Source organism: Cygnus olor, chromosome 18 (assembly GCF_009769625.2).
Source record: "Cygnus olor isolate bCygOlo1 chromosome 18, bCygOlo1.pri.v2, whole genome shotgun sequence".
NCBI lineage: Eukaryota > Metazoa > Chordata > Aves > Anseriformes > Anatidae > Cygnus > Cygnus olor.
In genome coordinates, this window is record NC_049186.1 from 3505817 (window position 1) to 3527583 (window position 21767).

At 36.3% G+C, this 21767-nt stretch overlaps 1 protein-coding gene across 7 annotated transcripts in view; it reads left to right on the forward strand.

Moving 5' to 3' along the window:
- Positions 1 to 21767, forward strand: part of B3GNTL1 (UDP-GlcNAc:betaGal beta-1,3-N-acetylglucosaminyltransferase like 1) — a 124078-nt gene that overhangs the window by 23003 nt on the left and 79308 nt on the right. For 4 of the 7 annotated variants that reach the window (XM_040530901.1, XM_040530898.1, XM_040530900.1 and 1 more), the window contains one exon: positions 12468 to 12563. The exons of 1 other annotated variant lie outside the window; for it this stretch is intronic. In XM_040530901.1, the coding sequence (XP_040386835.1) occupies positions 12468 to 12563 (96 nt within the window). Of the gene's footprint in view, positions 1 to 12467; positions 12564 to 14468; positions 14523 to 14789; positions 14946 to 21767 lie in introns of those variants that run through there. 2 more of the 7 variants (XM_040530903.1, XM_040530905.1) reach the window with 2 other exon arrangements.

A 21767-nucleotide genomic window follows, 5' to 3' on the forward strand; every position in this document is an offset into this window, starting at 1 on the left:
AAAATAAGTGAGAACCTATCCACAAATACACAGACCAATGTCAGGGTGGTCTGCTATTCTTTACAAAATGATCTCTTTTCTCCCTTCAGAATCATCACACCAATCAATTTTCTGGCTTTGGAAGATGTATGGGGAGGTTTGAATAGGGTTCTGTTCCATTTTTGAAGTTCTGACTTTAGCGTAGTGGAGGGGCAGTGGAAAGCAGAAGCTTAAGAAATGCCTGTGAAGCAGTGAGCTTTTTTGGTTTGTTCCTGAAATTCAAATTTGCAGACTTGGACTTTCCAGTATTTTGCAACTTGTCCTGACCTGGATTTATAGTTTAATTTTGACTTAATGTAGTCTCAATGTACTTTCAGAAATTTTGTTTCTATTCCTAGCCATGCAAGTTGTTACCAAGAGCCAGATTTGGAGACTAGTATTCCCAGTAGCCTCTAATATTGTAGGTTTCAGTCTACTGAAACCTATTGTTACTAACAGAGATCTACAAGTAAGAAAAATCTCCAACTTTCTCCACCAAGAGGAAATTTCTTCCAGAACCTAACTAGTCCCTGAGGTTCTTCCTCATCCATGTTATTGTGAAGTGTAGACTGCCTTACCCTGACTTGAAGTCTGGTCAATAAACAGTGGCACCGAAGATTCTGGATGCCTTTGGAATGACTCCTCAGCTGGGTGTTCTTCAAAGAAAGTGGTGTCTTGGCTTGCTCCCAGGATCAGGTGGTGGAGTTAACTGGAGTAACACTGCAGAAGCCCGTAGCTTTATCAGTCTAATTTCCTGTGTTGTGGACTACTTAATCAAGCTTTGAAAAAGCCAGAACAAAAGTTCCGCTCAACTCTCTTGAGCTTTTATTATCTTGAGGACTTTCAAAAAAATAAAAATAAAAATCCTGTGGGACAGAGATATCCTGTTGTTGGTAACATTTACAGTAGAGGGTTTTGGATCTGAAAATGCAAATTACATTCAGTAAAATCATGATGTATTAGTAGCTCTCTAGAACCACTGTCATCCCGACCTCCTGGTGAATATACAAATATATTACATTATGTCTAGGTCCTGTTGACAGGGATTCTATAAATAGGACGCCCTCAGAGGATACAAGTTTTTGAGACTATTGATAATATGATAGCTACCAACCTTTTGGCTCTACTTGTCTAGTGCAGATGTGCACTTATGCAGCATATGCATGTGCCTTCAAGTTGCTTATGCTCTTATCAGATAATGAATGACTTTGTTACTAGATAATGAATGATTGTGTTACTAAAATTTCTCACTCTGGTTTTTAGCAGCATCTATTCTATTTATTGCTCTTATCCCATTTATCCAGAATTACCCATCACAAATCACGTATGCTTTGTTGGCAGCTAGTAAGTGAAAAGATTCAAATCACATTTCCACTGGTTCTGAGAAATTCAGACCTTCCTATTTTATTTTACTTCTGGAGAAGGTCTGATGTTGTGTATATACTAGAGTTCTATTGAAAAAGGCTTCTGAATTTGGAGTAGCCCAGGAAATGTACACTTCCAGTATGGTTGCCTAAACCACATGCGCACACAGACGTGAATGATGCACTCTTTCACACCTATGATCCACATACATTCTGTTATTGAATTTGGGCAAAGTATTGTATTGGGCAAAGTCCCTTTAAGAATTCCCAGGGCTTTTTGTTTCAAAGACAGATGAGATTGCTGGCTGCATCTGCTCCCAGGCTGTCTTGTTGCAGAGTGTCTGCATCAGGACCTTCTGTGGGCATGCCAGGGTGAAATCGGTGGATGTGCTTTGAATATGTTCTTGTAGAGCTTGAACAGTGTTATAAAACTTTTCTGGAAAGTTCTTCATCTATGTTGTAGGTACCTGACCACGGTTTGCCAAACTACTCTACCACTTGTGGAGGCTTCTAAGAATGATGTGGCCCCGAGTACTCTTCCAGTGTTTCAGTTTTCCAAAGGATTCCAGATAGTGGATGGAACAAAAAGGGGTGCTAAAAGGAGATGTACTGTTTACAGTCAAAATCCATTCACTTTCTCATCTATCTTAGAGCCATACTGAATGTTTTTTGGACACCACATTGTTGTCTTGGCATGGTGAAGTGTTTACTCTTCCGCTCATCAGTGTTGAATTTGGGAATATGTGTGCCCTTGCAATATGACAGTATACAGTGTCCAATTTTTATATCTTTCTTTCTGTAGAATTGCTTAGAAAATAAACAAGCTCTTCCTCACTGTATCCCTTGTCTTCCCGACAGCTGGCATCACAGTCTGGGTTATTTCCTTTTCTTTTCACTGGCTGAATAAGAGGTGGATTTGTACAAGTGTCAGAGTGAACACCTTTCTTTTGTTTTAAAATTGCTAGTCTCTTTCCCAAACATACAGGATATTTAGGCATGTGAGAGAACATTGAGATACTGTTTGCATTTTTTTCAATGAGAAATTCTCACTGTTTTGCATCTCTAAAGCAAATACTTGGCATATGCTGTAGCTTGGATTTAGGTCAAGAGCTGTAACACCCAAGGCAATTGTAACCTATTGCATTATCTGAATCTGTTGAACAACTGACTAAATTGTACATATCTTTGGTTAATGTGACCCTCAGGTAGTCGATTGGATTGAGCAAACTGGAGTAACGCTGCTAGTTCGCAGACCTGCTCATCTGCCCCTGGGGAAGCGGTAAACAAATATTGTGCAGCCAACAAATGAATTAGAGAAATGAACAAATGAACGAAGTAGTGGAGCTTGATCCTGTCTTTAAGGCACAACTTCAGGCCACAGCAGTGTGTCTTCCTCCCCACCCCCTCTGAGCATCCAAAATTAACTAAACTTAGAAATGAAGTCTTACTTTCTTTTCTTATTTTCTTTGGCCCAGACACATACAATTCTTGATATTGAAAGTTATGTTCTAGTAGATTAGTTTTTTGTATTGTTATTGTACCCTGCCATTCTACTTGCCTAGACCTGTTGTATATTTCTATTACATGTTTGAAAGACAGTGTTTTTTCTCTTCTCCGTTTTCTTTACCTGTTCCTTATTTAGCACTGTGCATCTGGTTAGAGGTCACTATTTTTTTTTCTTTTCTCTACTGGAGGAACAAGCATTTCATTTCCTTTTTCTGTAACTAAATGGATCTGACTCCACTCTAATAATAATTATGTCAGTCCTTTTAGCTTCCACCTTATTCATTTAAACCAATATTTGAAATTGTAAGATTTTCTCAGTAGCAACAGAAAGATTATACATAACAGAAACATTATACAATAAAATGAGTAGATCCTCTCTTACAGGTATAAATAATGTCTACTTCGTGCACCACTAAGACTATTCATTTTAATGTGGAACAGAACTTTTAAGAGCAACATTCTGATTTTTTAGGTGGCTGTCATGATGATGATATTTAATTCTTTTTCAAAATACCTGAAGGATGACAATGTTTCAATTGTTGCTGTATTGTTATGAGACTGGAGTTTTATATATTAATCCATGGGAACACTGGGAATGGCTTAAAAATATTGAGCATTGCAATGTTCTGATTGCAAAAAGATTAATAGGCATTTTTATATCATCTGTCAGTGAGTTCCAAATTTTAGATCTAGCTCTTGTCCTTGGGGGGAGGGAGGTACTTCTAGGTAGTCTGGACCAGTTTCCATGCACAGTCCTGCATAGCAGAGCAGCTCTTTACCTGAGAGTGTGCTCTGATTGTTTTGTATACAAATAGAATGGTGCATGTAAATAGTTTGTTCTAAGTGTCTTGCTTTGCTGAATATTGAACACATTGTCTTCTCATCCATCACACATTGTGTTCACATCCAACTTATCTCAGATATGCAACTGCACATGTAGAAACTCTTGTGATAGAATTTGAGTGCAGCATCACTCCTGAGAGCACTGTCTTGTACAGCAGAAACTTTTCACTGTAGCATTTTGCTGAGCAGCTGTGCCATAATGTATCAAATTAATGGGGCTCCTTTGTTTCTGCTTATTATCACAAGTCTGGAATAAAGACGGGATTGTTTTATTTATTTCATGCCAGACCAGGCTGCTTCATGATGAAAGGGGAGAATGGGATAAAAAATAAAAATGGGAGGAAAAATAAAGACGGAGGCCACCTTATAAACTAGCAGTCAACAGTAGCAGTTTGGGAGTATTGGCAGTCAGTGTGTAGTGATTACATTCCACATACCAACAGAGTTTGGTCACCTCTGAAAGTTCTTAAAGCCTTTTGTTTGCTGTATCTTCTTATTAGTCTAATGTTGGAGTAGTCCTGAAAAAACAGATTGCCCTTCAGACTGCATGCTGTGCCTCATCTGTGTACTTTCTCTTGGGAGTCAAAATGAGTATTATGCAGTCTGGTAATTACTTTGCACTTAGACAAGGGTTTGCTCTAATGGACAAGATAGACTTCTTTGCATGGCTAGAGCTGGCAAAACTGAGATAATGCATGTCTCCTGTACCTACATCTTATTCTTAAAATAGTCTTTTGTTGCCTAGTACTAATCAGAATTGAGACACTCTAAATCTTGTGTGGATTTTCATACAATTATACCTGGTACTTATTTTTTCCCTAAACCAAAACTCATGAAAATGTAGAATTGGTTTGCCGCTCCATTGGAGTTGCAAGTCTTTAGTAAACTCATTGGGAAGTGACCTGAAGTCTGAAAGTGTTCATGAACTATTCAGCAAATTTGGATAGCAGTATGACATTACACAGTGGAAATATGTTCTGTACTATGCCATTCCTCATCTGCTTTTTTTAAGGAAGGGTTTAGCAACGTTTTTCTGTAGTGAGAGCCTTTATTTCTGAGAGATGAGTGCCTTTCCTCTACTTAAATTAGACGGTGCTTTAGTCTGTATGCAAAATGAGGTGAGAGCACGTATGTAATTTTGCAGGTGTGAAAAGATGATAAGCGTGTGTGAAGTTTCACTAAACCGTCATTAAACATAATTTCATAATGTTGAAATGCTACCTCCATTTGGTGTGATAGAAAAGTACCTCCATTTAAATTCTGTCCTTTGTGTGTGTAACGTGCTGGTGGCTGTTGGTAATCTCTCGTTCTGTGTCTTCTACTGAAGTCCAGGTTTTACCAATCTCCCTGTTGGTGTTTCATCTTCCAGGTCATGCAGATAGCTTAGCAGATTGTTCTTTGATAAATGCTTTTATTTTGGGCATGAACTTGATTAAAATCTTCATCATGTAGAGCTTAAGTAATCTTTGTTTCTCCTTAGTTAATTTACATAAGCTCTCCTGTCTCCCTTACTCAGCACGTTTGAGGTAGGTCGGTATGCGTTGCCCAGGCATGTTCTAGTAAGCAGTGCATCTAGAGTTTAGTTTTAATATAAGCATTAATTCGCAGAACATCTATTGAAGAGAAATGAATTGGATACTGGCATGTCTTGATAGGCGGCTAGATCAAATTCATTTGCTTAAACCTGTTAGCAGGAATTTGCCCCAGTAAATGGGCTTAAGGAGAGCTGAGGAATCTCTGGTCCATATTTGGCATAGACAGAGTGGAAAATGAAATTCTATTCCTGGGGTGATTAAAATTCTCAATTGTCCAAAATCAGTTTAATTTTCATCCAGGAGAATAAAGAGTATAGATAAATGTTTTCATGAACTAGTATAAGTATTCTGGTCATTAGAATTTCAATACTGTGTACTGAGTTCCAGTATACTGCATTGTCTTAAATTTTTTTCTCCAGTCTGTGGAAAATTTGTGTGACTATCCAATATGAATAATTTCTTTAACAATGTGAGAATTATTCTTACAGTGTTTTTCATTAATTGGGCCTTTCCATGTAAATCACCTAGATTGCTGGAGTTCAGCTGTGTCTTTACTTTTTATTAGACAGCTTCCTTAAGATTCTGTTTAATCTGATATTTCTGGAAAACCACAGTGCATTTTTGAAGTCATGATGTCAGTTTAAGTCTTTTCTACGTTTTATCAAATATTCCAAATGAGAAACATCCCAACTTGCACCACTTTGTGATTAAATTTTTGTTTAATATGGCCTCCACGTGCCAATAAACCCATCAAATGATTGTTGTTACTGGATTGTTGTTAAATATTGATAAATGTCTGATTATGTAGACTTTCAGAATATTTCATTTAAAAAACTATATTGAAGTACAAAACATTTGAAAAGTAAGATCCCCTACTCCTCATAGATATTTCGCTGTGGTAATAACTATTATTAGTCCAATCATATTTTGTGGAGCTACAGACACAACTTGGTTTTAAAATTGCAGTTGTGCAAACATTATTGCTATCAATGATTGTTCCTAAGCCTTATGCAAAGAACTGGTTGTTTAAACATTTTGTCAGGATCCAGAGTGTTTACTTAATTTGCAACAAGTTAAGATTGCATGTGCAGTAGCCTTACTTGTAAAGGTTGAGCCCTTAGATCTTGTTTATCCCTCGATGGAAGATTTTGAATGAGGGTTTCTGAGGCCTGGTACTTTTTCCTAGCCAAACTAGTCATCAAAAGCACAGGGGCTTACTCCTTCACCTTTAAAAAAAAAAAAAAGTTTCAGAAACTTCTTAAATTTGTGTTCTGTCATAATTGAACACAGTCTGAATTATCACACTTCCCTGTTCGGACTTGCTGCAGTATCTCTTCAGTGATACTTGAAGTTTTTCCAAAAATACTGTGTTCCTACTTCATGATTTTGTATATTTGACAACGTTCTTTTAAAACGTATGCATGATGTGATGCTCAGCAGTACTCACTCTGATTGCAATGCTTTGACTTCTTGGGTTTTATGTGAATTTGCTGAAGTACATTCATACTTCCTTGGTTTTTAATTACTCTTTTTTATTTGCTGAAAATAAACATGTAACATCCTGTTGTGGACTTTGGACTTGAACCAGTGCTAAAAAGAAAGTTTAACGGGTATTCTTTTGAAGGAAAATAAAAATAAAATAAAGACTGCTACAAGATAAGAACATCTGCAGAAATTGATACTCATCTGACCTAAGGGACTTCACTGGGGAGTCAGCACTATTAACACATTTTTATACTTACTGAAAGAACTTTAAATAGTCTAGTAGTTTGTTTTGTATCTTTATACCTAATGCAAATACCTCACAGGTTTCGTGTATTGGAGAGAAAAAAGGAAATATATTTTAACACCTTCTTTCCTAAGTATATCATATTGGAAAGATTTTAATGACATAAAAATATTCCTTTCATTTATTTTCCTTTTTGATTACACTAAGTAATGGTCACAAGAGCCTTTTTAAATGATTGAAGATACTAGTGGCTCTAATGATTCTGCTGCATTAAAAAGTAAAAGGTCCTGGCCTCAAGACAAACACAATATAAGTTAAATAAGATCTTTTAGTACTTGTAATAACATCAGTTTAAAGTCTTGTTTCTAGTAAGATTAAAATCCAAAATGCTGATGGTTGGTATAAATATCTAGTCTGTTTAGCTGTTACTGTGCCATGTAAGGTTGTTGTTCAGTAAAGTAGCCTTTCAGTTACTGTGATGACCATGTACTTGCGTGGGAACTCAATGTAAAGTCTGCTCGGTAAATAGCTGTATTTTGTAAATCTCCTTTCATCTACAGCAGTCAAATCAAGCCTGAGCAAGCATGATTATTATTGACACAATTTTACTTCTATAGTGATTAGCATTTTATGGACAGGTTCTTAATATAGCACCATTGCAATTTGATGGAATATCATCCTATAATACCCTAACTATATACACCCCATTATATTTTTATAAATTATGGATTTAGATAGAGTTAGAGCTTTAATTACTTGCTGTAGGTAACAATAGTAAGAAGCAGAACTGAAAATGGAGCTGATAAATTTCTTCAACACAATCCTGCTTCCTTGCTCCAGTATTCTGCAAATGAAAGAGATTTAAGCATATAATTCCTAATAATCTTTATCTTTTAATTGGGTGAAGGAACAAATTAATAAGTGTAATCATCTGTTCACATTTAGTTAAATGAGTGAAGCTGCTTATTACCATTGGCCAAAAATATCGTTCAATACTTAGGTATTTTAATAGTTATTATTAGTTTTACAATCATTCCAGTTAGCATGAGAAACTCCTAGTTACTGTGATTAAATTACAAAAAAGAACTGGTAGAAAATTGTGTTAATCATGTTTCCAGTGAGAAATTGGTGATCTGGCAGAATTCTGCTGGGTCATGCCTGGGCAAATAACTGTTACTCTATAAGCACTATTCCATAAGACTACTTAAAAATTAAAAAAAAAAAAAAAAGACTGAGACAGTATAGGATTTCTCTTTCCATAGTAGATTTCTACATAACAATTCAAATTAATTTAAGGGATGGTTGAATAGAATGCTGAAAACTTTGGTGAGACTTCATAAAGCCCTGTGTTAACTAAAGGAGAGATTTGGGTGTAAATGAGCAGAGCCTAGAAACCCTCTGGTATGTCTAGCATGTTCCTTTTTCAGTCTGGCAGGTTATTCAGTGAACTGTGCAGTGACAAAACTAAGATGCACAGAAGGATTTATGAAATGGCTCTGGTAGGATTTTTGGGCTTCAGAATTTCCAAGTTGTGAAGGTTAGGTTGGTAGTTAGACTACTAGAGTGGACTATACGGCATATGGTACCAGTACGTGGTCCCTGCTCCAGCATGGGTTCTGTGACTTTTAGAAAACCTGGGTTCACCCATGTACTTTTAGACTTGTAATTGAAGAACTCTGATTAGGAGTCCAGTCATTCTAAGCTCCTTGTATGAACAAAAGGGATATCTCCAGATTGCTGTTTCAGATTTTACGGAAAATGAATTCTGCCTAGAGAAGTTTTGGATGCCCCATCCCTGGAAGTGTTTATGGCCAGACTGGATGGGGCTTTGAGCAACCTGGTCTAGTGGGAGGTGTCCCGGCCCACGGCAGGGGGGTTGGAATTAGGTGTTCTTTAAGGTCCCTTCCAACCCAATCCACTCTATGTTTCTATGAATATTAAGTCCTTGATTGTCAGTTTGTATGTTCATAGAATCGTAGAATATGTTGTTTGTATGTATGTGTACAAGCATATGTATATTTACATATGTTTTATTTATATATGTATATAGTGGACACTAGGTGCCTAATACCTTATAGAGAATTTATGCTTTTGCTTCTCTTTGTTCAGTTCCCCTTTTTATAAAACTAAGATGGAAAAAATTGGATGGATAAAATTGGAGACCAATTAGTTTTTCATCCTTATTTCCTCTTTAGTATGACAGGAGGGTTCTGATCCCATAGGCTGTCTCCCGAATAAGAGAGATTCTTTGTGTTAGAAGAAATTGTAGTGATGTAAAAAGAAAAAAAAAAAAAAAGCCACATCTGCAGAAAATGTGTTGTTTTTAATTACTGTCAACTCATTTAATTTGTGCTTCCTGTCACCCACTTCTTTTTCCATTTATATGTGCGAGGGAAACATAAAACTCTAAAATGATGAACGTAAGAAAGCTCTCTTTCTGGACATTGCATTTAAAAGCAAACACTAGTGAAAAGTTGGAACAAGTTCTGGCATGTAATTTGATGGCTGTTGTTGCTGCTGGGTATAGAACACTTGATTTATACACGTATCAGATATGCAAGCAATACTCTTGTATTTCAGTGGAACAATTTTGTAACTCACAGAACAGTGCATGTGCTCGTAGTACAGTTTTGTAATGTATGTAATAATCTAGTTCCTCTGAATGTCATCAGAACCCTGAATTTTGTATTGATCAACAAGTAGTTGAACATACTCATTAGATTTATAGTTTGCACGTTATGGCTAGCCCAGCATGCTGTGACCAATTTAGAGAATCTGTTTCATGGAGGACCCAATTATTCTAGTTTTATTTTATTAAGTTGACCGTTTTAATTATAGTTATTTTGTGCTGGTTTTATTAGTTTTACAGTGCTCTAACTCCTAAAATGTTTAAATTTAGTGGCATAAAGTACATATCCATGCCTGATTCTAATAATCTTAGATATGCTTTATTAACTTCACTCCTAATCATTGAAGTGACAGTTAATAGAGAGGAGAGATTCACATGCCTACCATAGATGTATCCTAAGATGTCAAAGTAGCATTCTATCTGAGACCACCTAGACCTTTATAATTTTTAAAGTTACTTGTATGGCTTTTCAGAATATGTATTTGTTGGTAGTTAAGGTAAAACCAGAAAACTATTTTGTGATCTTAATATTTCTTATCCATCACCATTTCTTGCTGCGATAAATTATAAATTATTTGGTATTTCCTTGCAGAGAGGCTAGTGCTTATTTAAGTAAACAGATCAATAAGCTGTAAGCCATATTTAATATATGATACAAAGGCATTGTCTGTCTAGAAAATGAATTATCTAATGTGGTAGCAGAAAGGATTGTCATGTTTTTCTGTGCTGATTAGAGTTTTGTTGTTCCATGAAGAGCCATAGTCCTTTGCCACGAGCCAGAAAAAATATCTTTTTACAGTTCATGTTACTGTTTACTATACAAGGCGTATTAATACTGCATCACAGCATGTTCCTACTTGGAATCTGATATGTACTGCATTTCTTGTATAACGTAGTTTTATCTAGGTACAGGTATATAGTTAGCATTTTTAATAATAAAAATAAATTTGCCTAATTAGATCAAAAAATTGATTCTTGGGTGAACTCAATTTTTGTATGGAAGTGGATACTCAAAATATTGAAAAGAAAATTTCTAATATGGAGAGTTTCTTTTACTTTCTGAGTCTGAATGGATGTAAAATAGGCCAGCAGGGATTTCATTGATGTATTTTAAAATTTGTGAAAGAAGCAACAGTGAAAAACCTTTCACTTGAATTTAAAAGGAAATATTCAGTGAAGTGAATATAAAAGAGCTCTGTGAGACATGGAGGAAATGGGAACCGGTGTGCGTTGCTTCTGATGCCACACCTTACACCGGGGAACCAGAGGAAGCCATTTGTACTCGAAATAAACCCGCTTCTGGTTGGATGAAAGAAGCTAGTTAAATGAGCTGTGCTGTACAGGAGCCGTACTGAAGGGTCAGGATGTGTTGCTCTGTGTGGGTGATACTTATCTTGCAGCCGTGTAAGGCAAGAATGCTAGTCACGAGTCAGAGTCCCATTGAGAGAGGAATAGTACCACTAAAGAGGGAGAAAGTTGGATTTTTTTGGCTGAGGATCCAGGAATAAGTTTGATTGCATAGTGACAATTTTAAGATCTGTCTGTAAAACATACCTCTTAAGATGATGCTAAAAGCAGTCTTGAGTGATCTTGGTTCTAAAAAATGAAAAGAAAGCAGGAAGTCTTTGTGCTGTGCAAAACATTTCACTGTTATGGTAGGGTAGAGGGAAGTGCGAACATTTCACTTCTTACAAAGTGCCAGCTTTGTTAGGCATTTATAGTTATTTTCCTGCTGTGTTGCAAGATCAAAATGCAGCTGTTCTCAATAATATGCATTTATACTGTTAAGTATATTTTGCTGCAAAGTCATTATAATTGAAGAACGTGGATAAATGATGTTTTACAGTACTGTCTTCTGCAGGAGGGAGATGCTAGCTTTTATGTGCCCTCCTTATAGGTTTGGTACAGCTGTGGAAGTCTTACGAGAGGTCACTAGGAGCACCAACTGTGGCTGTTTTGTTCCTTTGCTTTTAAGAAAGGAATTGTCATTTGTTTTCTTTGGAGAAGGATTATTTTTTTTCATGTGCTTGTGAAAGTACAGGTTTTAAAAATAATTAGAAAGCCTTGTGAAATAAAAATGTGTATGTGTATAGAGAGCGTATTTAGGTAGTTTTAAGAAAAAGTGAACTTAAAGATACTACTATGGAGAACATTTTGGAGAACATTTTACTTGAGTTTTAAGCATATTAATCCCTCTCTTCCTCTGTCTTCCTCTAATTCCATATATGATTCAAGTATAGGACTGCTATATATGTGTAATGATATCATTATCTAGATAATGATACTATCCAGTATGTAAGGGAGGAGAAATTAGAGTGAAATCTTAACTTCATCTTTATAGTAACTACATCGGAGGTGTTTCATTCATCTATAATACCTGCCTTCCAAAGCTCAAACTAGAAAAGAGTAAGAAAAGCCAAAGGTGTTGTGTGTGTGTGTAAATATGATGTACTACTAAAGAAGCAGAGAAATGAGGATATTAGTAAGCGTGTAGAGTCTCAGAAATTTTTGTTTCTAAATTACATTTTGAATTGTCTTCATATTTTCCATCAACCAGCTTTTCTTTCTCACATTAGTTCTCAGCATTGGTTTTACAGTTCCACCTTTTTAAGGTTTGTTGTTATTGGATTAGATCATAGTTTCTCTTGCTTCTAGCTTTGGTGATTACAGAATGGAGGTTTTCAGATTTATAATCTTAATTCTTAAGATTCTGTATTCTTAATTTTCAGACGATGATCTTAATTCTTGGATTTCCCATGTTTTGAATGCCGATTTTGTGATCTTGTTTTGCTGCCATGTGGGTGCAGAGCAGTTCACACAGCGTTCATTTCATTTTGCCTTAGATTGTTGGTTGCCAAGTCAGAAGAGAGCCACCGATGTCTACTGAACGGTACACTCGTTGGATCAATAATCTGACTGAAGAACAGCTTCTTACACAGGTATTCATGTTTTAGCTGTGACTGAAATTATGGCAGAAAAATACAGTGAGAGGTTTATTTTGTTATTTATTTTTTGTTGTTCATTAGCAACACTTGATAATTTATCAAGATTATCAGGTTTTTATAATTTAAATGCTAGAGTTTTGAGTAAGGGAAATGTTACTGGTACATATGATCATTATGTAATGATGACTTCACACTGAGTGAGATTGAAGCGTTCAACTGGAGGTTCAGAGTGAGCCTTACTTTTCTCACTGCTGTCTGTGGCTAAACATATATACTCATGTTCTAATAATCGGTTTAGGGTTTTCATTTAAAAATATATTTCAATACAAAAAGAAAAAAAATCTTTCTTTAGAAGACTTTTTTTCTCCATGGGGTTTAGGTACTGACTACTTCTTTATCTGTTTAAGTGTTGCTAGAGATCATTTCAAAATAGCGGTTCTTCAGGCATTAAACATAGTGCTCATTGTACATGCGTCTAAGTAAGATGCATCTTGTACGACCAAAGATGACAGTTTTGGCATAAAGAAAGGTTGTTTCGTTAGGCAGGCAGCCAATGCTGAACTAAAAGAGACTTTGGCAAAAACAAGTTAAACTGAAGAAATCAATCCAGCTTGTGGAGGAATGTGTGTACTGAGTATTATAAGAAATCTAATGGATGGTTAGCAGCAAACATCCCAGCAGGCATTATGATTCAAGTATTTGGGATTGGGTTTTGTGATGCTATGGTAGGAAGACATTTGCTTTTGATTTTCCTGGATTTAAGTGGCTGAAAAGATTAACGTATCCATGTTTGTTAGACTTCATTGTAAACTGTGTTGTGTTCCCCATTACCATAGCCCCCAAAGACATACTCAAAGGCTCTGGTATGGTTGTTGTAACACAAGAAGTAATCTGTAGACTTTGTTTTAAAATCAGCAGTGGTATTAAGGTTCTCTATAATTCACCAAATGAAAGTAGTTACAGGAAAACTTACCCAGTGGAATATTTGGAATTGCCTTTGAGTATGGCATTAGAAAAAATTATAGGTTTAAAACCATTAATTTATCTGACAGTGGTATCTGGATACACAGTAATAGCACATCACTATGTGCAGGGAAGGGAAGACAAAAACTAGAGTATGCAATGTAGAAGCTTGTCTTATACGATTTGATGTGCTTATCTGTCTTGAAATGGCCACTGGATGGAGCCTTTAATGAGTTAAGCCAGAAATTTAAAAAAGTACGCTAATTTTAAGATTACTTAGAGTCCAGTCAGTTGAGGGGTGCAAAATGAAAACTAGTTTTAAGATGGGGCTGCAAGTTTTCTGGAAGAAATTTTCTGGTGTGCTGCTTCTGATAGTAAGGTACAAATTCAGTGACATGGGAAGTCCCGTGCAGTCTTATGTGCCTACAAATATCTCTTGAAGATTTAATCAAACAGCATGTGAAATCCATTATTTTTATGTATGATTTAGATTCACACATTTTACAACTAGATAAGGAATTTTGGAAAATATATTGGGACAGGAACTAGAAGGCTGCATAACAGAACATGCTACTTATTGATGGGTTTCTAAACAAGATGAGATTTATACAATCACTCTTATTGTGTTCCTGTTTTCTATTTGAACCTGTCACCTGTTCTCCGCCAGATTTAACATAGAAATAGTAGTTCCTCAAAGCCTGTAGGTTTCTCAAAATTTTATGGAAGTGCAAAGCTAAATAGATGAGACTGTACTGCAGCAGCTAGAATTCGTATGTTAAGAACCACATAATCCACTTGGACAGAGAATTTAGGTGCTCAGTTATAAGACAAGCTTCAGCTGCAACCCACGATCAGCTGTGATGCAAGTCTATATGAAGCTTGGCTTTCCTAATTCTGGTGCTAAAAGAACTGCTTGATTTCCAGAGCAGTACATGTTGGCATATGTCTCTTCTCCTGCCGCAGTATCCATTATTCTGATCAAAAATTCAGGTAGGGATGTAATTATTTTGCTTTTTCTTGACTTAAGTATAGGTAGGCGGAGGAACTGGGAGTAAAAACTATTTCAGCTGTTCTCTAATGATCAGGATATGAAACAACTGTGTAAGGTTAGGCCTGTGAGGGGGTTGCTCCCTTCATCGTGATAAACCATACATTTAATTTTGGGTGTACTTTTAAAACCTTTTTTCAGGAAATAAGTCCCGAGAAAATTCTCATGATGGGCCTCTGCTGAGGGATTTGTAGAATCCATGGGAGGAGCAGTCCTTCAGGGAATTTGGGAAAATTGGCTTTAATTTACAGCATATTGTCTCCAGCAGTTTCCTGTAGTGAAAGAATGTTCAGCTTTTTTTAGCTGTCTCTGTACTCAGTGCCCAGCTTTTTTTTCCAGTTACTTCTGTTGCATTTCTATATCATGTACGTACAAATTATTTGTGCTGTAAATTGGGAAACAGTGACCATTAAGAAAAAAAAAGCAGCTGTCAAGATCATGTAATCCCCTATCATAATATTTATGTTATTAATAATATCATGTAGCATTTGATTGCTTTACTAGGCAGTGACTAAAGTCCAGTTTGAAAGAGGTGGGTGGGAACAGATGTTTTGTTAGGTGGTTGAATGGCTTCATATGCTGTGGTGCTGGCTGCTGGTTTTATATTGCTTGAGTCAATACCAGATTTTTGGATCGAATGTCTATACCCTGTCCTCACGCTGAGATCATTCAATGCAAAATGCTTCTAGCATTTTAACTTTTCTCTTCCCTTAGCCATGGCCTCTTGATGCTTACTCATCCATTAAATGTTTCTCTAAACAATTATACTGTAACATTCCAAAGATACTTTATGGTATGCGTGAAATTTCAGAATATATACCCCAGAGAGTGCGGGGGCGAATAAAAGAGTACAAAGAGAGCATGCTAATGTGAAGGCTACTTTTTAAAAGATTAATATTTGCTTTTTAAGGTTATCTTCTGCATGAATTATGAGCAATTAAAACATACTTTTACACATATATTAATATAAACCTTAAAATACACAGATACATATATTGATTGACTTGATATTTTTCTGGTTTTCTGGCCTATAGACACCCCCTACACCCCCCCCCCCAAAAAAAAAAAAAAGGGTGGTTTAATTGTTTGGTAATTGTATAGTGACAGATACAGAAAGCAAATAAGCAAACAAATATAGATAAATGACTGATTGGATGTTGAAGTAAGTGGAAAAAATACAGATTAAATCTAATCCTACAGGATGTTAGAGTCTGAATTGTGATCATGCTCTTGTACACTGGAAATTTTACTGTACTGTGTAAGTAAAAATGTCTAAATGGCTTTAAGGTTGGATTATTGCACAAATATTTATACAAGTAGTTTTTAAGGTTTGTTGCTGACTGTAAGTAACATAGCCAAGTTCACATCCATGTCCGTTAAGTCACTATTTAGGTTAGGTTAATCTCACAGGCAGCCTGTGAAGTATTGTGTTCAGCCTGAAGCATAATTCCATCTGACCTGCCTTTTTTTTTTTCTTCCTACCCCTGAAGACAAGAAACCTCTGTTTTCTTATGGTTTTTGTTTACTTAGAAGCAGTCCATGAGCTTTGTTTGATATGTGAGGAAACTCTTGCAAATCGGAGTGGGCTCCCTGGCTGATAGACTGGACTGTCGTAATTTAGAAAGATAACAGAACAAAACGTGTTGGTTGTGATTCTGTATGGCTGTTGTCCACTGTAACGTGTCTGTGTTGCTTCCTGATCCCTAGGCACTTTGCACATTGTCTTAGAGCTCTTTGTATAGAATAGGTCTGGAAGTTTTCACAGCTGATTTGTAGCTCTTACCAATAATCTCTCTAGGCCACCTGATAGAAGAATAACATTTAACCTATTAGAGTTCCGTAATGATCACTTTCCTATGCTATTACAGGTGGTTGTGACATTTAGCTAATAGGCTTAAAAGCTATGCTTCCCTACTTACGAAGTGTTCCTATTTTAGAATTTTAATTAATGTTAAATAAAAGTTCACACTACAAATCAGGATTTACTACAGATATACTCACCTTTTTGGCTGAGTGGATCACGTAGTATGTTCTAAAGGACCATAGATCAGGAGCTTTTCCTGATCACACGGCAGACCTTTTCCATAAATTCCATACACTCAATATTGCATTGTCTTAGTACATCTAAGCAAGCAGCTTCTTACAGTTTCCAAGGAGAGTGGGCTGTTGGGGTGGGTTGTGGCTGGCAGAAGAAACTCGTGCACCTTGCTCCCTATCTGCCTGGAAGAGAGAGCTGGTGGGAGCAGGTTATGTGGTTGCTGTCATTCTCAGGAAGCAGACAGGTGAGTAGGTGTGCTGTGTGCTGCACGGGCAGAAAGCCCAAAGTGATGGGAGGGAGCTGCACTGCCCTGATAAGGTTCTGCAGCCAAATGGAAGCTGGCACTAACCAGACCAACTCTCTTGGTCTGCTGCACAGTCCCAAAGAGGCAGACAAAGCTGGTCAGAGTAGATTGCAAGCAGGATGCGTTTTCCAGACGGGCCACAGATTGAATGTCTCTGGCTTGGAGCATCCGTTTTCTTCACCTGCCGACCAGAAAATTCTGACTTTGTAAGTGCTGGGCTTGGTTGTCAGTATGTCAGAACTGAAATACCAATTGAGATTGCAGTCTGAAAGTGGGTGTATGCAATGCTTGTTGTCCACTGACATTGGTAAAGGCTGGAGGCGGACAGAGAGTAAGACTTTCCTACTCTGAAGAATGAATAAAACATGAAAAGGCTGATTGATTCCCCCATCCCCCTTTGCATTTGTATAGCTCATTTGTATTTGTTGTCTTTTGATCAAAAGACACTCAACGCTTTCTTGGGCTTTTTTTTTTTTTTTTTGGTCACAGTTTCCTCTTCCTTCATCTGTTTTATCTAAAAATAGCAAAGTCCCTGATGTTTTTCTACTGAGTGATAAAACCAAAATTACAAACTAGTTAAATACAGTAGACTGCATTAGTTTCTATGGGATTAAGCATATACCATATAAGAAAAAAAATTGGCTGCTTCCTTCTGTGGTTGATCCTTTTTCCCCTCTAAAGGAGAACAAAACAAAGTTGCACAAGCTAGTCAATGTTTATATTTGTGTTAGAAAATGCATGTCAAAGGGGTTCATGGAGTTTTAGAAAGTTTAATGAGAAGTGGCTTACCCACATCTGTGAACTCAAAGCACAATTAGAACTTCCCAGTGAGGCTTTATGTAAAGGCATCTCAGGGTCAAATATTTCTGAACTTTCAGAAACAGGTTTGTAGTAGTTCAAAACTATACAGATTTTGCATTGCATTAGCAATTTTGCATGAGTTTAAAGGCATACTGCAGAGGATAGTGTTAAAATACTTGTATTTTTCTTCTCGTGTTTTGTTTGATGTTTTGCATGCATGATTGTGGTTTATAATATATGGCAATATATGAATGCAATAGAGGCATTATAATATAAAAGCAACTTGCAGTACAGTCTTACAGCATGGTGGATACTTGTATGATAAAGAAAGCATGACTTGCCTTTGGATGTTCAGGTTAAGAAGGTAAAAAAAGAGTTTACCACTGATATGAGCTATAATTAGTACCCAGTGATGATCTTTCCCTGTATTTTAAGTAATTATACCAGTATGTAATGTGGCAAGCTTGCATCCTAAAAAACAGTTTTATAAAATGCTTGATGGACGTGTAATGCCAAATGTAAAGGAAAGCTGTCAAGGATTAACTTTTTGGAAATGTATAATTTCTTTTCTAAGCAATTGATATCCATGTCTCCTCAATGCTTCTGAAAATTAATTTGATAAATAGTGCAACAAGTTAAAATAATATTAAAGCTTGTTTATTAATGTAGGTCTGCACTTAGGGATGTGGATGAAACCAACTAATAGCTACCAGCTTCTGAATGCTCCATTTATTCTTGTTTGATCTTCCATATTTATCCTGTCGATATGTTAGATTACAAATAAATAGTCTTTAAGCTTCACTTCGGGCTTTTATGTCATTGCCTTTTTTAGTTTAAGGGATCCTTACTTTTGTCTAACAGATGAGGGACAAAAAACAGTTGTTGTTTTAAAATGATAGTTAAAAGTTTGAAATGACTAATCTTTTTTTTTTTTTAATTTCAAAACAAAAAGTCTACTCCAAATACAAAAGTTTCCAACTAATTTAGTGTTGTTTATTTTTCAATTAGTCCTCCATATGTGAGAACGCAGAGCAGATACACCCTTAACTTCCTGTGATTTTGGTTCTTTGAGTTGGAAAATCAAAGTGCTGATTCCACAAAAAGGGAAATATTTTTAGTATGGCTTTTAGAGTAATAAAAATAATTGATTCCAAGCATATATTTTTATTGTAATGCAGCTCCCTCTTACAGCCTTATATATATAGGAAAAAAAAATATTTATTTTTTCTCTTGCAACCAGGCACTGAATGGTTTCTCACCTTTCAAAAACTGTGACTGAGCACAAGTTAAGAGCACTTATTACTAGAAAATAACGTGCTGTTTTTGGTCTCAGCTTTCAGTGCTAAAAGTATTGGGCTGGATTTTCAGCAGAGCTTGGCAATATTTGGAGTAACTGGAGTGGGTGGGGGTGTGAAAGCATCACTTCCCGTGTTGGATGGTAGATCAAATGGCTGGTTTGACCTATCACAGTCAAGATTCTGCTTCTTAATACTAATTATACTGGCTTCACTCTGCCATGTTTAACATTTGTCTCTATAGTAGTTCTTGCTTTTTTTTTTTTTGACTAATAAAGGAAGTTGAATTTAAAAAGAAATATAATCCATCATATCCTTTTCCATTAATGATACATGTTGCATTGGGTTTTATCTTCCTGTGTCACTGAGAAAACATATTTTCTTCCAGTCTAACGGCTTTTGAGTATAAGGATCCAGATTTAATGATCTGTTCAATTTTTGTACTTTTTTTTTGTTAGCACAAGCATGACCCTTGACTGGGACAAGGGATTTTTATTTTGTTTGTACAGCCTTGGCCAAATGGGCTGTGATTAGAAGTTCTTGAGGTTGAAGTTATTCAAATAAAAAAAATAATAGGCAGCTTTTCAGGGTGTTAGCTTAGATCAGCCATAACCGAACAATATGTCCTTTGTCATACAGAATAGATACTCGTCTATTCATTTGTGCCAATTACATGATCTTAGGGATGATTAGCATATATCTAGTTCCTCAAGAAGTAGGGGAGTTGTGTATGCAGCTCACATTTTGAGAACTAGAATGATCACATGTAAAGGAGGTGGAGCAGGCATGTGCTTTGTGGTTAGCAGAAGGATAGTCAAGCGCTGGCCCGAACGGAAATCTGAGCGGTTGCAGTGCATGGGGTGTATAACAAGGAAGGAAATGGTCTTGCATCTGGCTTCTAGTGTAACTGTTGGTCCTTTGCCACCTCTCTGGATGTGTTGGTTTCTATGATGTGGGTGGATTTAACCTTTTGCATCACTCGCAATGACTGTTCTTACAGCACAGAAAGAGGCAGTAGAGGAAAAACGTATACCTGGCAGCTTTATACCTTTCATGTTAAAAGCATCACCCCTTAATGAAGTTAGGAAATCCAGTGCTGTTGCTAAACAAGCTGTGATGTCGTAGTAGTGCAAATTATAGTGATTTTCAGAGCTACCAAATTAGAAAAAGCAAAATGTTGCCAGACTTTTAATTGGATGAATTTGAAGTATTTTCCAATATTGTCCATGCCTTTATGCTCTTGAGCCTATTGTTGAATTCTTTCAGAATACATATTATATATATCTGCCAACATAAAGGATAGATGTTCAGAAAGTTTGTACAGTAAAAGGAATTATTATTTCCAGGAGTATAATTTTTTAACATGCCAGGAGAACTACATTTATTTGGGGTAATTCTTTGCATACATGTACTCTAATAATGTCAGAATGAAATAAATGTAGTGATGCACATATACATCTCAGGATTATGATAATTTTACACATGGTTGGAGTCAAATTAAGACAAGCCCTTGCTGTTTAAATAATGATGGAAATTTTACTTAAAACATTTTTTTAATCGTTATCATTTTGGAGAGTTTATTCTACCAGTAAAGACAAAATAAGTGTGCTGTCTACGCATTTAGCTTCTTAAAATTGTTAGCTTGTAGAGATTTTAATGTTAGATCTATCTAAGTAGGGATTTGATACCAGAGTATACTACTAAAAGCTGTTAGGTGGGTTCACTTATATAAAAGCAATTTGTATCAGCATAGCTCATAGTACCATCTTGATTACCTAGGACCTGTGTGAAATAGTACCCATATACAAATGTAACCCCATCTCTAGTAGAGAGTTGCACTGATACAGTTATACTAAAATAAGTACAAGAAGTCACTGTAGCGTAGCTATTTGTTATGTGAATATATTTCTGCCTCTTGTAGCCTGTTGAATTGATGCTATAGTGCAAGAGCTTTAAATTGTTGTTTTAATGTATTCCTAATTTTTTTAATCTCCATATCTAGTTTGTATCTTACTTTGTAATTATATAACAAGACAAAATAGTGATTTCTGGGAATTCAAGTCCTGAACAGAGCAGAGTGACTCTTAATGTGCATACCCTTATTTAACACTGCAATGTGTTACAGTAAAGCTCCTTCTGCAGCCACTTAGTGCAAACAGCCTTCTGTACTAGATTTGCATTGTGTGCCTCTTTTCCTTTTTTACTTTATCTCATGTTCATGTTCTTTATTTTCTCCCTCTGTCATTCCCTGTCCTTCTTAAGCACCTTGTATAACAAAACTGTAAGCTTTCTAGGGTAAAAGCCATCTCCTTGTTCTATGTTAAAAGCTAGCAGAATAGTGTCTGAATTTGTGCTGTTATCATGTAATAGCAATACCCATTATTTTTCTGCCTTCATGAAGGTGAACAGTGGGGAATATCTTAATTAATTTAAAAGCTGACTTTTTTTTACGCCTTAATTGAAACTTACATACATTCCAGACTTTCATTTGCCGCAAACAGCTGAGTTTCTGTAATTCTGGGAGACTTCTGGGCTGTTTGACCAGGTCTCATCCTCTGTTTTCTTTTGTGTGTTCTGAAGCTGTTCACTGTTTTCCACTATAGGCTTTTGTAATTGGTTGTTATGGCTATGACAGCATTCAGCAGCTTCCACTCTCCCACTTCATTCTCAGTTTCGGCTCTTCCGTCAAAGGATTTTGTCTTTCTCGGATGCTGTACAAAAGAGTTACAAGTTCACTACATGCTTAATT